The sequence below is a fragment of the Myotis lucifugus genome, unplaced genomic scaffold, assembly GCF_000147115.1.
Source record: "Myotis lucifugus unplaced genomic scaffold, Myoluc2.0 scaffold_748, whole genome shotgun sequence".
In the NCBI taxonomy this organism is placed as follows: Eukaryota; Metazoa; Chordata; class Mammalia; order Chiroptera; family Vespertilionidae; genus Myotis; species Myotis lucifugus.
In genome coordinates, this window is record NW_005871796.1 from 19,339 (window position 1) to 35,281 (window position 15,943).

The 15,943-nt window shown below is 54.2% G+C and overlaps 1 protein-coding gene across 1 annotated transcript in view; it reads left to right on the forward strand.

Moving 5' to 3' along the window:
* The first annotated feature begins 10,156 nt into the window (after positions 1–10,156).
* AGPAT4 (1-acylglycerol-3-phosphate O-acyltransferase 4) overlaps positions 10,157–15,943 on the forward strand; it is a 33,763-nt gene continuing 27,976 nt past the window's right edge. The window contains exon 1 of the mRNA XM_023746867.1: positions 10,157–10,438. Within this exon, the coding sequence (XP_023602635.1) occupies positions 10,261–10,438 (178 nt within the window). The 5' untranslated portion in view covers positions 10,157–10,260. The remainder of the gene's footprint in view (positions 10,439–15,943) is intronic.

Consider the following 15,943-nt stretch of genomic DNA (forward strand, 5'->3'; position numbering starts at 1 on the left):
GATTATTTGGCCCCAAATGTCAACAGAGTCAAAGACTGAGAATTTGCCCGACAAGAACGTCACCGGGGGGGCCCTGGCTGGAGGCCCCAGAGGCAGATCTGGCCGTGTCCTCTCTCCTTTCAGGGGCAGGGGCAGGCCAGGGCGCGGCCACAGTGTGAGGAGGGCCCTGTCCTCAGCCCGCGCCAGAGCAGTCGTTTTGAGGGAGGGAAGGGTGTACAACTCCCAGCCACGTTAGAATGTCTCTCCTTTATTCAGAACAAAACAATCGCGGTTCCCAGGGTGGTTAACATTTCTTAGAGCCGAGGGCTGGCGCCCAATATTCTGTTTCTGCCCCTGACAAGTTCTCCCGCACCCCCTCGGCCAGAGATCCCTGCTCCGAGCCCAGACTGGGCCTCTGACCTGTAAAGAGCTAGACTCTCGCCTTTTGGTGCGACCCATTCCTTCCCCAATTTTCTCCGGGTCCTTCAGGGTGAAAGGTCCTTCCATACTTTATAAATGTGCAGGGATTCTGTCCCCAACCGCCACCGCCCCCCCCCCCCCCCCAATCCTGTGGAAATGGAAGAGGTTATTGAGACCCGACGACGTGCTGGAAGTCTCGCTGTCACTAAAATCCTCATTTGGCCTCCATTTCTAGAGAAATAATAGGTTTAAAGTCCAAGTTGGGAAACAGAGAGACTTTAAATGTGCCTGATTATTTCAATTATTCATACGGGCTTCAATTTTAGCCAGACGGGGACTTCCTCCCCCTTTCCCGCTGCTGGTCTCCCAAACGCCCGGACTGCCATTTGTCTTGAAAGCGGTCAGGTCTGAAGCAGCTCTGCTCCTGCTTCGCGGGGCCCCAGAGGACGTGCCTTCGGGAGCTCGAGCCGGCCCTGCCGGACCCGGGGCTGGGATCGGGGTGCAGGGCCCCAGGCTGGGCTCCGGGCTAGGATCGGGGTGCAGGGCCCCAAGCTGGGCTCTGGGCTGGGATTGGGGTGCAGGGCCCCGGGCTGGGCTCCAGGCTGGGATCGGGGTGCAGGGCCCCAGGCTGGGCTCCGGGCTGGGATCGGGGTGCAGGGCCCCAGGCTGGGCTCCGGGCTGGGATCGGGGTGCAGGGCCCCAAGCTGGGCTCCGGGCTGGGATTGGGGTGCAGGCCCCGGGCTGTGCATTTAGGGGAGGTCTTAGGGGAGGATTAGTAGAATATTCATCAGTTTTATGCTGATGTTCCAAAATGAGATTTATTCTCTTACTCTGTCCTGGGTGGTGGCACAACAGGCACTGACCGGACTTCTGCTCTCTGTCTCCAGAGGGTGGTCTTTAAGCTACTCACCCTCTGGCTGGGAGGAGAAGAGCAAACCATTTACTCCCAAGTGTCCTTGGTTTGGGGAAGATGGGTTTGCTAGGTGGCTGCAAACTGCTGTTTCACTGCCTGCCTCGGTTCCCCTACTCCTTGTCCTGAGGTTTCCCTAGCGTCTCACTGTGCTACACTAGTAAGGGGTTGAACGCCCGTCTTGCTGGCTCGTTTGTTTTACACTCAGGAAACGTGAACATTCTGATGTTGCCAAACCAATGGACCCATTTCTTTCCCTTCAATTATTTATCTCCCCGCTGATTTCATTAACTCAATGACGCTTCTGGCCGGCCACCAGCTTTCATTCACAAACTCGCTCCGTCAGCGTCTGCTGCGTGCGGCCCGCCGGCCCCTGGGGTGCGGGAGGCCACGGACGCCCTCCCGCCGGGCACAGCTCTGCTCCCGCCGGTACTCGGAGCTCTGCTCCCGTGGCCGGAGGCAGGGCTGATGGGAACGCTAGATGAGGAAACAGGCTCAGAGAAGGACGGACCAAACAGATTCTCGACTAAACCATTCGAGTCATAGAGCTTCCCCGAGCTGCCATTCTCTGCCTGTAAAATGGGTTCACTAATACATCAGGGCACTGTCAATATCAAGTTCTATATGTTCACATGCTTAAGTAACCGGAAACACTGTAAAAATTTCAACTTTTTTAAAAAAAACTTAATATATTACCCAAGTGGTAAACACTTGGTAGAATAACAGCTCCATGCGTCAGCATCCAGAACACTTCCTGAGCACAGAGAACCACTTACTGTTCTGTCTTGTGAAAGGGGGCTCATACCGGACATGTTGTTGTTGACTCTGTGTACGATGAACACCTGTTTGTCACTGCACAGACCTCCCCATCGCCGGCCCTCCTGCCCTCCCACGTCTTTCTCTTCCAATTTGAATGTCTACTCCGAGAAGAATTTTTAGAAGGAGCAAAATTGCCCAGGCTTCCTTTTAATATTTTATAGTCATTTCCTATGTATTCACTTGTAATGACTCCTAACTTTCTAATTCATGTGGGATGTGCTCGCCTCCGACACGGGTGCAGCTACTAACTAACCTAAAAGCAGAGGCAAAACTACAGTCTGGTTGAGTCAAGACACACAGAACCCATTGAGTGTAAAGGAAGCCCTCCACGCTGGGGAACCCTCGAGGTGGACTGTTTACTGTCGCCAATAGCAACCACCAAACAGACCTGGTGGGAAGGGGAATTCTCCGGCCCCGGGCCAGCACTGGGCCCTGCCTGCTGCCCCTCGGACCTTGGTGTCCTGTGTCCGGGCCTCCTGGGTCTGCGTCCTGTCCTGCGGTTCCTGCGGGAGCTCTGGCCCCGGGCCCTCAGATGCACCCTGGGAAGGCGGCCGAGGCCTCCTGCCACCCCCGGGCTTCCGTGCCCTGCTCTCTAGTCCATAATATGCCCCCGCCCTTTCTTACAGTGTAACATTTTTATATTTAGAATTAGGCAGCTGGCCTCGGTTTACATGATCCCAATTTTGTGATGCACAGCATCATCGTCAGGAGGCAGGCGAACATATGCCTTCTTCTCGCCCTCAGGCCTGATCAGGGTGGTGACCTTGGTCTTGGTCACCTCAAGGTCACAGAGCTTCTTCACAGCCTGATTGACCTGGTGCCGTGGTCGGCAAAACTGTGGCTGGCGAGCCACATGCGGCTCTTTGGCCCCTTGAGGGTGGCTCTTCCTAAGCCTTAGGAGTACCCTAATTAAGTTAATAACAATGTACCTACCTATATAGTTTCAGTTTAAAAAATTGGGCTCTCAAAAGAAATTTCAATCGTTGTACTGTTGTTATTTGGCTCTGTTGACTAATGAGTTTGCCGACCACTGGCCTGTGCTTGTTGGCCTTGACACCCACAAGGAGCACAGTGTCGTGCTGTCTGCTGTCTCCTTCCCAGCTGACTTGGGGGCCGGGATTTGGTGGCGGCGGTCAGGCCTGTTTCTCCTGGGGGCGCTCTTCCGAGATGTGTGAGCCGTCGGGGAGGTGTGACGTGCGGATCTGTGTTCTGTGGCTGGGCCCCCTCAGCGCTGCCTTCTTTCCTTCGAGCCTTGGCTTTGGCTTCGGCTCTGGGCGGGCAGGGGCTTCCTTCTTGGCTTTTGGCGCCGTCCTCCTGAAAGTCGGAACTTCCCCTCTGCTTGCTTCCTCCCGCAGGGCCATCCTCTGGGTCCATTTCTGCAGAGTCAGAGCTCGCGAGGCCCTCGAGTGTGGGGACACGTGAGAGGGAGAACAGCCCCTCTCGCTGCCCGGGTCCTGCGGGCGCTGGGCTCCGCGGGCGCTGGGCTCCGTGGGCAGGCTGGGAAGGACCGGTGTGTAACGCAGGCGAACCCTTCGCTGCCTCAGAGGAGCCGGGCAGGGGGCGCCGAGGAGGGCGAGCCCAGCGCTCTCGGGCAGCTTGCCTTGTCCCTCATCACGGCACGAAGGGGCTGGCCCCCCTGCGCCCGGACACCAGTGTTTCATTGATAAAATGTGCAGCTAAAGTGCGCTGGTTGGTACTGACCGTGCGAAATTGTAGCGTGAACGGATGGAGTCGGGAAGGGTTTCTCAGTAAATGCCTTGGATACAGCTGGGTGAGTTTTTGGAAAAAAATCCATTCGATTCCCCTGAAGCATCACGGCCGAAATGAACGCCAGGCGGACCACATAGTTACGTACGGAAAGACTGGACGCGAGAGCAGCAAGGGTAGAAAGAAGACCTTCCTAAACTGTATAAATGAAATCACAGTTCTGCATACGGATCCAAAACTCCAATAAAAGTAAACCAGATGCAAAAGGTGGTCACTCTAAATCAGCGGTTCTCAACCTGTGGGTCCCGACCCCTTTGGGGGTCAAATGACCCTTTCACAGGGGTCACCTAAGACCATCAGAAAACACATATATAATTACATACAGATTCTGTGATTAATCACTATGCTTTAATTATGTTCAATTCGTAACAATGAAAATACATCCTGCATATCAGATATTTACATGACGATTCATAACAGTAGCAAAGTTACAGTTATGAAGTAGCCACGAAAATAATTTTATGGTTGGGGCTCACCACAACATGAGGAACTGTATGAAAGGTCGCGGCATTAGGAAGGTTGAGAACCACTGGTCTAAATGAACAGGAATGAAAATCTGTAGGCAAGAGATAGCGAAGGACAGATAAAAAGATGGGTCTTTTTATAGATAAATAGATACTTAGAGAGAGAGAAAAGATAAGGAAAAAGCAATAGTTCAATGACTGTTTAAAACATATCCAGCTTCACTCACCACCGCAAAAATGCAAAATCAAGCAATGAGACCCGACTTCTGACATATGAAGTTATCCTGGTTTTTGTGTTGTTAATGTGGATTCTGGCCTGCTGGTGCTGCGAGGGGTATTTCTGTAGATTGCTGGTGAGGGCGTAAAGAGCTACAGGCCTTTGGAGAGCGAGTTGGCAACATTAACCAGGTACCTGAAAATGTTTGTCTCTTGAACCCAGAAATCCTGTACCTGGGAATTTATTCTAAAGACATGACCCAAAAATTGGAAAGAAAAATAAAGCTTTATGCCTCAAATAGTTACTCATTGCATTACTTATATTAAAAAAGAAAAAAAGCCGAAATATACTGCGATGGGACAGTAATGTAATGTCTACGGCACACCAGCTGACGGCTGGGTGTTCACATTGTGGTGTGGACGTGGAAGAGGCTCTCAGTGAAGGTTAAGAAAAGGACGTGGACATTGATCTCATATAAGAGCTCACCTATATTTAAAAGTAAAAAGTCCGCAGCGGCTTTGCTGGCGAAGAAGAAAAAGCCGTGCGCTCACCAGAGACCGAGAAGACAGCCCAATGTCAGTGGCGGTTACAGGCACTAACATTGCAACATTTTAGAACCTTACAACCTTTTCCCTCCCCAAAATTTGTTTTTATTAATTTCAGAGAGAGGAAGGGTGAGGGAGAGAGAGCTAGAACATCAGTTGGCTGCCTCCCTCCTGCACGCCCCCTACTGGGGATCAAGCCCGCAACCCAGGCATGTGCCCTGGCCGGAATCGAACCGTGACCTCCTGGTTCACAGGTCGGCTCACCCACTGAGCCACACCAGCCGGGGTAGGAACTTTACAACTTTTATATAATGAATGTGAAATGCTGTTATAACGGGGGGAAATTACCTTTAAAAATATCCGTGGCTTAGTGAGTATCGTTTCCTTTACTTCTCCCAGATTTGTCTTTTCATAAGAAATTCTTTGTGTTAAAGGGAAAAAAACGTTGACTCCATTCCCCGGCCGACATCGGAGCTCCCCTGCTGGGGTTCAAGTGGGTAATCTGCTTTCGTTTTAGTTGTTTCCCTGTCCGTCGGGTGTACTGCCTCCTGCAGTGTCCGTGTTGGTGGGAGAGGGCTCTGGGCTGGGCCATGCCGTGTGGCGCGTTAGAGGGCGTCGTGCGGGCTTATCTGCATGGCCTTCGCAGGGAGAAGAAATGGTTCCCTCCTCTGCCCCGTGCGGACTGTAGTGGGAGGAAACCCAGGATGTTGTCAGCTCACGCTGTCACTTCTGTAGACTGTTCTTGACAACTCAGAGTTATTGGTGTGGAAATGACATATATCAGGGGATCTAGAGATTCAACTTGAATCAATATTTATCGAGCACCAGTTTATCTTGGAAGAGGTGGGAGGGGTTCTGGGGCCTGGAAATACTTCTCGGGAAGGGCTGTGGTTCAGGGGCCATGGTGCTCCCCCACATCACTAGCGGCTCTGAGCATCCCCGGGGTCCCTTTCAGAAGTCCACTGCAATGGTGTGAGTCCAACTGTAGCAGTAAGTAAGAGCCAATGACTTTTTTTTTTAATGAGAGGGGACGCAGCGGCCTTTCCTTCTCTCCCGTGTCTGCTCCAGCGACTGGGCTCTTCACGTGGTGGGTCCCTCTCCATCCTCCTCCCACTGACCCTGGAGTTCTGAGAGCCTGCTGCTGCCAGCCCCGGCTTCCTGGGAGGGTGTGGGGACGTTGGGCGATCGATACGGCCAGATTTGAAATCTTTCATTTCTTTGATTTTCATAAAGGGATGCCAATGGGCCCGGGCATTTCCCCGACTTGATTCATGCCTAATGGACGCGGAGAGAGAGTTATTAGAAAACAAATGCTTTGGATATTTTTTTTTAATGATTTGGATCTTTTAAAAAATATATTTTTTTATTGATTTCAGAGAGGAAAGGAGAGGGAGAGAGAGAGAAAGAAACATCAATAATGAGAGAGAATCATTGATCAGCTGCCTCCTGTTCACCCCCGACTGGGATTGAGCCTGCAACCCGGGCATGTGCCCTGACCGGGAATTGAACCGGTGGCCTCTTGGTTCACAGGTCGATGCTCAACCACTGAGCCACACCGGCTGGGCCCAATGAATTTTTAACTGAATGGCCGACCGGGTAGCTTCGTGGACAGGCGATGGATGAATAGTCACCGGTGAATTAATGCGTGCTTGCATGAGTCCCAGAATAGCTGTCCCTGCGGCTGCCGCAGAAGCCGAAGCTCGTTGCTCAGACGGCCCCTCTCCCTGAGCTCGGATTAAAGTCGGGAAGCAGGCGCGCGGGCCTGCCTGGTCCCAGCACTGCTGTCATTATGAAACTTTTCAGGAACAGCCAGTCCTCGTGACCCCAGAAGCATCCTTCATCCCCGAGCGCTGCAGTGTCTGCGGTCCACTCCATCCCCCCCCCCGCCCCCCCGAAACGAGGGTACTGGAAGTCAGCTTATTTTGGGCCTCACCCCAGCAGTCCTGCCTCCATCAATGATTCATGCCCGGAAAGCATTTAAGTGCATTTGTTTTCTAATAACTCTCTCTCCGCGTCCATTAGGCATGAATCAAGTCGGGGAAATGGCCCGGGCCCATTGGCATCCCTTTATGAAAATCAAAGAAATGAAAGATTTCAAATCTGGCCGTATCGATCGCCCAACGTCCCCACACCCTCCCAGGAAGCCGGGGCTGGCAACAGGCTCTCAGAACTCCAGGGTCAGTGGGAGGAGGATGGAGAGGGACCAGTGCGCGAAGGGAGCCCAGTCGCTGGAGCAGACACGGGAGAGAAGGAGAAGCCGCTGCGTGTCCCCTCTCATTGGCCGCTCTGAGTGGACCCTCGGGCACCACCCGCTCAGTGGGCTCCACGGAGTGCTGCCTCCAAGCTCCACCCCCCAGGGGTGGGTGCCATGTGCCCGCCCATGGGTCAGAGGTCAGCATCTGCCCAGCAGGGCCTGTGGGTACCCTGACCACTCTGAACTCTCCCACCACCTCCAGGGGGCGGACTGTTGTCAGGGGCTCCTGGGACAGAGGAGGGGCTGTCAGGGGCTCCTGGGACAGAGGAGGGGCTGTCAGGGGCTCCTGGGACAGAGGCGGGGCTGTCAGGGGCTCCTGGGACAGAGGCGGGGCTGTCAGGGGCCTGCCTGAGGCCAGAGCTCCTACAGTATATGCCCGAGCGGGCCTCAGGCCCCTTCCCCACCCGATAGACCTATGGGGACAGCGACCTCCATGGGTTTCCCACCTTCACAGGTGTGTTGGAGCGGAGGGCCACCGCCCCGCGTGACAGTAATGGTGACGGAGAACATAGCAATGATTTTGATTCACGTCCACCCTGTCTCCTCCCGCACACGAAGGTCTCGCTCCCTGGACGCGCTCCTGGCAGCGGACATGTGGGCGCTTCCCCCTGGAAGGTGAATTGTCCTCGCAGCATCCCAGGTTCCGGTTCCGTGCTGGTGGGTTTGTGTCAGGACTTGAGAAAAGTTTTGGGAAGCTTCCACGCTTGAATGTAACTGAAACATTTCTTCCACCGAGCGTCTTATGAAATAGTTCATGCGCTCGTGGCTGGTGGAAATGCAGCAGCGGCGGGCTCCCCGAGACTGCAGACACGCACACTGAGGCAGCTCTCTGCACCCCGCGACCCCGAGACCCCGGGACCCAGGACTGTGGGGGAGCTGGCCTGGGTTGGGAGAGGGGGCAGTCTCCCCTGAAGGAGGGCGTGACGGGGAAGCAGGACAGTCGCTCGGGAACAGTGGGAAATGGGGCCGTGACCAAGGCCAAGCTCCCGTGAAGCCTGGCTGCCTCGGCGTCCGTGTCACCAACAGCGTAACAGTGGCCGGTGATGAGCTTGGGTCCCAGACGTCCACGCACCATTTGACCTTGGCATGTGACCTTGTCTGAACCTCAGTTTCCCCGTCTATGAAACAGGTAACCATCCTCCCCCCGTGGGGTCGGGCAGGTCATGAGGTCACGTGTGTAAATCACTCCGTGTCTGATCCGGCCGCATGGTGACTGTTCGGATCCCGTGGTGTCTAGCGCTTTCCATCCTGTAGATGCGGGAGCCGGCCCGGCCTTCAGAGCCTCCCGTCCAGTGCGCCCGCCCCCCCCCCCCTTCCTCCCGGCGGGGAAAGGGTGCGGCTGTCCCTGTGTCCGTCCGTTTTCCTCGGAGTTCTCCCTGCATGAGGCAGAATCGGGTTTTCTCTATACGCTGCTCAGAACCAACTCCTCCATAGAAACGCAGACGCCTCCGTTTTCCTCGTCCTGAAATTAGAGCGAGACGCAGGGTGGTGGCTAGAGGACAGAATGAAGAAGTCGAGTATAATTCAAGACTCGTGCGGAGTGGGGCTGCTTTAATGGAATCTTGTACTGTCCAGGGGCGTCGGACAGACGGCTGCTCCATAAAACGTGGAAATCAGCTAATGGCATACGGGCTCCAGCAAGGCCAGCGGAGGGCGATTTTTAACTGGGGACGACTCAGTTAGAGCTGGTCCCCGAGACGGTGAGGGCTGAGGACACGTCCTCCTGTTTGTTTGGGGCCGTGGTCATTCTGCCTTCCTTCCAGAACGCCAACACCAAAACGCACCCTGGCTGCCAGGGCTAAGGGCTAAGGGGCCTGCCTTTGTGGGGAAGGAAATGCCAAACCTCCAGAGAGGCTGGGAGGGCTTGTTAGGGGCCCAGCGGCGGGGCTGGTCCCAGGGCAAGCTCTCCAGGGGCTGAGCACGCGCTCAGCTTACTTCCTACCTGAGACTCCGAGGAGAGCGTGTGCCCAGAGCTGGGGAGACCCCCTGGTCCTCCAGATAACCGTGTGCTTGGAGCGTGACAGCGGGTGGGGGTGAACAGTGAAGGGTGCGCAGTGCACCCTAGCCCAGGGGCCTGGGGAGGTGGAGCCCCCAGGGTCACCCCGTGACCTCACCCAGAGCAGGTGTGAGCTCAGGGAGGTCTTGCCAGGAGGAGCTGAGAGCATGAGGTGAGAGCTGGGAGGTGAGGGGTGTTGGGGAGAGTGCTATTCAAGCAGAGATGGCAGCTGGGGGACCCCAGAGATGTGGACAGTGCTGTGAGCGCCCCACTGGCAAGAGGGGCTGGCAGGGCTGAGGGCAGGGAGCCCAGCGGCCGGGCCACTGCTCGGTGGTGGAGCTGTGGACCCGCCACGTGGCTCAGCCTCTTGGGGTCTCCGTCCCCTCCCAGGTGACAGCCGCGCCCACCGCTCAGGGTGTCAGGGCAGCTCAAGGGGCTCTGGTTCTGAAAGGCTGTGGCTGTGCCCACACTAAGACGCTAAACAAGGACAAGTCAGCTAACGCACAGGCATTTCATCACCAGAGTCTGTTTTTTAAGAGGCTTTTTTCTCTTTTTTTCTCCCCTTGACTATTACAGCACACAGCGCCCAGCAGGTGTGCTCAGTGGCTACACATGGACCCGGGAACCAGGAGTCCCTGGTTCGATTCCTGGTCAGGGCACATGCCGGGTTGCGGGCTCTCTCCCAGGAGGGGGTGCATCGATTACGGTTCTCTCCCCGGTTCCTCTCCCCTCCTTCCTAAGAATCCCTAAAAACGCGCCTTAGAACAGAAAAGCACATACAGCGCTCCTGACGTCTCCACTGGCTTGTCTCTAGACACTCCCGAGGCCCGGCCCTGCTCGCCTTCTGGGAGGACCCCGCGGGCCGGCTGTTCCGGCAGGCGCCTCCGCCATGGACCTCGTGGGGCTGCTGAAGTCGCAGTTCCTGTGCCACCTGGTCTTCTGCTACGTGTTCATCGCCTCGGGGCTCATCGTCAACGCCCTGCAGCTCTGCACGCTCGTGCTCTGGCCCATCGACAAGCAGCTCTTCCGCAGGCTCAACTGCCGGCTGTCCTACTGCGTCTCCAGCCGTAAGCGCTTGCTCCTCTCCCTGCCTCTCTCTCCTCTCTCTATCTCTCTCTGCGGCCGGCTGGGCGAATCGGGCTCTTACAGGCTCCCCATGCTCGCACTGGGCGCTATGCTACATATGTATTTGTTTCTGTTTGTTTGGATGTGGCTTGAAGTTGTCTATTTTGTCCTTGCTCTTAACATATTGGTTTTTGAATGAGTGACGCCAATAGCACGCCATGCAGCAGGCACAGAGGTACCCTACGAAGAGTCAAGGTGCGTTCTGTGTTTCTTTAGATTTCCTCCTCGGGAGGCATCGGTGTTGATGATTCCTTAGTTGTCCTCACAGAAATGCATGTATGTGGAAACACATGGGTCTTGTGTGTGTATGTGGGTGCAGGCGAGTGTCTGCTGTGTGTAGATAGATGATGCAAACACATATTTGAAAAGCGAAACAGCAATTTAATATATTGTTCTCTTTCTTGCTTCTTTTCTTTAATTTTATATTTTGAAACTAGAGGCCCGGTGCACGAAATTCATGCACAGATAGGGTCCCTAGGCCTGGCCAGCGAACAGGGCCGATCAGGGCCTTCCTTCCCCAGCTGCCAGCCAGCACTTCCTTCATTCCGCGCCACCCCCTGGTGGTCAGCGCACGTCATAGTGAGCGATCGAATTCCCGGTCTCCAGGTCAAACTCCCAAGGGGACACTTTGCATATTAGCCTTTTATATATATAGATGATTGTAGATTTTCACGCAGTTGTAAGAAATAATATTGAGAGATCCTGTGTGCCCTTCAGCCACTTTCCCCGATGATAACGTCTTCAATACCACAGTATAGTATCCCAACAAGAAAATTAGCAGTGACACAATCCACCAACTATATTCAGATTTCCCCTGTTTTATATGCATATGCATTCATGTGTGTGTGTGTGTGCGTGTGTGTGTGTGTGTGTGTGCGTGCGCGCGCATGCTCGTGCTTGATTATACTGGACTATTAAAACATGACTAATTCAAGTAGCCTGAACTTCAAAAATGAACATGAAAAAGACAGATCAGAATAATGGGGAGTCAAGCGATGGGTTTTATAGTTGAGGGACCTTAAATCTTTACCTGTTCTCCACAGTAGAAAATGCAGTGCCTCGGTAGCATCTATATATATGGGTGTGTATGTATTTGAAAATATGAGCTATTTCAAATTAAGCCATTTAACAATCTCTGCAACCTTAGATTATGCCAAGAATTGCTGTCATTCTGAAACCCTTTAGATCAGTGGTTCTCAACCTTCTGGCCCTTTAAATACAGTTCCTCATGTTGTGACCCAACCATAACATTATTTTCGTTGCTACTTCATAACTGTCATGTTGCTACTGTTATGAATCGTCATGTAAATATCTGATATGCAGGATGGTCTTAGGCGACCCCTGTGAAAGGGTCGTTCGACCGCCAAAGGGGTCGCGACCCACAGGTTGAGAACCGCTGCTTTAGATGAAGCAATCCAATCTGTATTTGAATCAAGACAATAAAAGCTGTGTACGGTTGTCCAGATGGATTAATATGGATCCAATCCATTATTTTTGAACCTCAAAACGCTCACTTGTGAAGGGAAAGAATGATAGGAACATCCTTATTCTTTTTAAAAATATTTATTTTTATTGATTTCAGAGAGGAAGGGAGAGGGAGAGAGTGATAAAAACATCAATGATGAAAGAGGATGTCCTAGCCGACTTGGCTCAGTGGATAGAGCATCGGCCTGTGGACTGAAGGGTCCTGGTTCGATTCTGGCCAAAGGCATGTGCCCAGGTTGTGGGCTCGATCCCCAGAGGGCGGTGTGCAGGAGGCAGCCAACCAATGATTCTCTCTCATCATTAATGTTTCTCTCTGTCTTTCTCCCTCTGCCTTCCTCTCTGAAATCAATAAAAATATAACAAAAAAAATCACCCATTCGGTCCCAGGTCCCTGTCCCGGGCTTCCCTCTGCCATGGCCTCCGGTACTCAGGTGTCTGCCGCGGAGTAGAAAAGGGACGGCCCGTCAGAGCAGGGCCGAGGCGGCGACAGCTGCTCCCGAATTGTCCCCGAGCGGGAAGGGTTGGCATAATCAGGAGGAGGAGGCGGTTGTCTCTCACCTTGTAATTTCAGTGTCTCCTCGCGCTCCGGCTGTAGGCGTCTATTTAAACGAAGGTAAACCCACAAAGCCGAGCTGACTGCACTGTCACTGAAACCTGCACTCATGCCATGCCACGCCCCTCGAAGACTCCCAATCCGCCGTTTGAAAGGCTCTTTGCACTGTCACAGCCCCTCCAGATCTCAAACGCGTGGTTAAAAGTCGGGGTCCTATCTGTAGTCAGGCCGCAAGAGGCGGGGTTCCGGCCGGGAGTGCCCGCGTGTGAGCTGTGCTGTGCTTCGGGGAGGGAGTGGGCACACACCAGGCCACCCCCAGGACACCAGGCAGGGCATGTCCATGCGGGCGCGCACGTACAATGCGATTGAAACTTCGTGGCCCATGCGCAAAGGCCGGTATTTTGTGGAAGAGCCACACCCAAGGGGCCAAAGAGCCACGGTTTGCCGAGCCACAATTTGCCGACCACTGCCCTGGGGAAAGGCACGTGGTAGAAGTGGGGGTGATGCATCCGGGGCTGACGTAGGGGCGCCTCACTGCAATGAGTCCCTCCCATTGGGAGCTCGCCCCCCGCTTTCCCGGGTCCTCCCTTGCGGGTGCCCCAGCCTGTGTGAGACGGCGGGACCCTCTCCCCCCTCTCTCTTCTCTCTCTGTGTCCCCGGAGCGTCCCATAACGACCACGAGACCCACTGGGTGGGAAGCAGGGCTGGGCGCTGACCGTCATGAGATGCGAGTGGTGAGCCGGGAGTCCGAGTGGCGGCCCTTCTGTTGCTCCCCCTCTCCGCCTCCCTCCAAGTTCAGATGAAAACTCCGCTGGGGTCTGTCTTCCGGGGTCTGAACGGTGCGAACACTGGACAGTCAGCAGCGCTCATCGTCTGCAGCCGATGTTCTCAGGAGCGAGGCCGAGTAGACCTCCTGGAGACGCGGCCCCGCACACCCGGGCCCTCGGAGCCGGGTCAGCATCCTTCCGCGCCAGATGTTTGTGAGGAGCCTGGTGCTGCGCCAGGTGGGTCCGAGGCCGCCGCCCGCCCCGGGGGTGGAAAACAGACCCAGGGCCTTGAGGACAGCGTGGTTCCAGCAGGATGCCGAGCAGGGAGCGCTTTTCGTTTAAAGGCGAGACCCCGAACATGAACGGCAATGTGAAAGCACATTCGATCCGGACGGCTAGGTGGTTGAAGGGCTGCTTCATTCCATCCTGCCTGGACGTGTGGGCAGAAAGGCTGGCAGGCTGGCTCAGCACGAAGGAGGCGGCAGGGCAGCGAGCCTCGGCAGGGGAGGAGGAGGGAGGAGGAGGGAGGAGGAGGAAGGCGGGCACAGAGGCCTGGGGAGGAGTCCATTACCTCTCCCTGGGGCAGAGGTGCTTTCTAATCTCTAGGGAAAGGCGGCAGGACTGGCCTGACTGTTCCCCTTCCCCTCTGACACTGTGGGCTTAAAAAAATATCGGCCCAGCCAGCATGGCTCAGTGGTTAAGCATTGACCTATGAACCAGGAGGTCATGGTCTGATTCCTGGTCAGGGCACATGTCCAGGTTGTGGGCTCGATCCCCAGTGGGAGGCCTGCAGGAGGCAGCCGATCAATGATTCTCTCTTATCGTTGATGTTTCTCTCTCTCTCCCTCTCCCTTCTTCTGTGAAATCAATTTATATATATATAAAATATATGTAAAATACCAGAAAGATTAGCAGTGATTTAATTAGAATCTGGCATTTGCTTTGCCGGCCTCTTCCACACAAAGCTTGTTACAAATTCACCCTTTGGCCCAGCCAGTGTGGCTCAGTGGTTGAGCGTCAATCTATGAACCAGGAGGTCATGGGTTCGACTCCTGGTCAGGGCTTGATCCCCATAGGAGATGTGCAGGTGGCAGCCAGTCAACGATTCTCTCTCATTGATGTTTATCTCTCTATCTCCCTCTCCCTTCCTCTCTGAAATCAATAAAAATATATATATTTAAAACACATACACACACAAATACCCAAAAAACAAATTGGCCCTTTGTGCCCACACTTTGTTGTGTATTTAGGGGATAAGAGTCCTGGGATTGAGGTCTGACACATCGGTGTGATTCGCTCCGCTCGCTCATCCAGAGATGTGAGGCCGGTGGCTGGCGGGCCTGGGGGTGGGAAGCACGTTCATGTCCACGCGGCCTCATCAATTGCAGCTGATTCAGTGAGAGCGACAGGTGAGGGCGCTGGGCCTTGTAAACGTTTGTGACAAGAGCAACAGGTGTGGCACAACCTGCTTGTTTATTGTGAATAAGAACCGGTTTGTGCTTCTTAAATCCCTCTGTATATACATATGCAAGTAAATGCTTGACTCATAGTCGAAGGTATATGTGGGATCCTTCATACAAGGAAGGGCCTTATCTATCCTCCATGCAAGGGAGCTTAACCACTCAGCTTCAAGTGCTGTGGGCGCAGCGACGCCGCAGTGGGCTTAGGGAACGCTGTCTGAGGGGGACCTGCCTTGCACAGGGCATCTTAGCTGTTGGCAAGGTTTATAAATAAATTACTTCTCAGCCAAGGTGCCCATTTGTTTTTTTAAGCATTAAATTTCATCTGTGACTTGAGTTACGACTTTCAAGTCAGGTTATGAGTTTGACTTTGGTGTCTTGTGACTTCCTAAGACAATTGTGTGCGGTCTTCAGAGCCGGGGGGTGGGGGGGGGGGGCTGTCCCCAGGAGGCAAACGAGAGGGGCCGTTAGGGTATCGGAAGGTGAGGTTCTCATTTATGTTCCCTTTATCACACAGATGGTACGATAAAGGACACCGGATATAGTTTATAAGTTACATAAAACAAATTTTTACGTGTGCAAAATTTGCATGTGCTAAAGGTGCATATTTTATTTTTTTTATTTAAATAATCAAAAAACATTTGGGCCCTGGCCGGGTAGCCCAGTTGGTTAGAGCATCGGCCTGATGCACCAAGGTTGTGGGTTCGATCCCCGGTCAGGGCACGTACAAGAATCAACCGTGAATGCATCAATAAGTGGGACAACAATTCTCTCTCTCTCTCTCTCTCTCTCTCTCAAATCCATTGTGAAATGCATTTGAGGGCCTCTGCCTTCGCCTGGGGTTTGGGTGCTGGAACTAGAACTCAGGTAGCACCGTTTGGAGCGAGGGAAGCCAGGTTTCGTAGAACCACGCTCCGAAGCAGGGGGATACGGAACCGCACAGATGTCCCCCTTCCCCGTGACACAGGTTCTCTCGGGTCCAGCGGGACCGAGGGTGACGCCCGCTGTGAGGTGGTCCTTCTCGGCCTCCCAGGCCAGAGCACGGCAGAGGGTGGGTGGGCAGTCTGCCCCAGGCTGGGCCTTGGTGCCTCATCGCCATGTTTTCAGATGCCCGCCCCCCCTCCCCTCCCCTCCGCTCAGCAGCCGCATCCGGAGCCGGAGTGGGTGGCCCTTCTCGCCCGG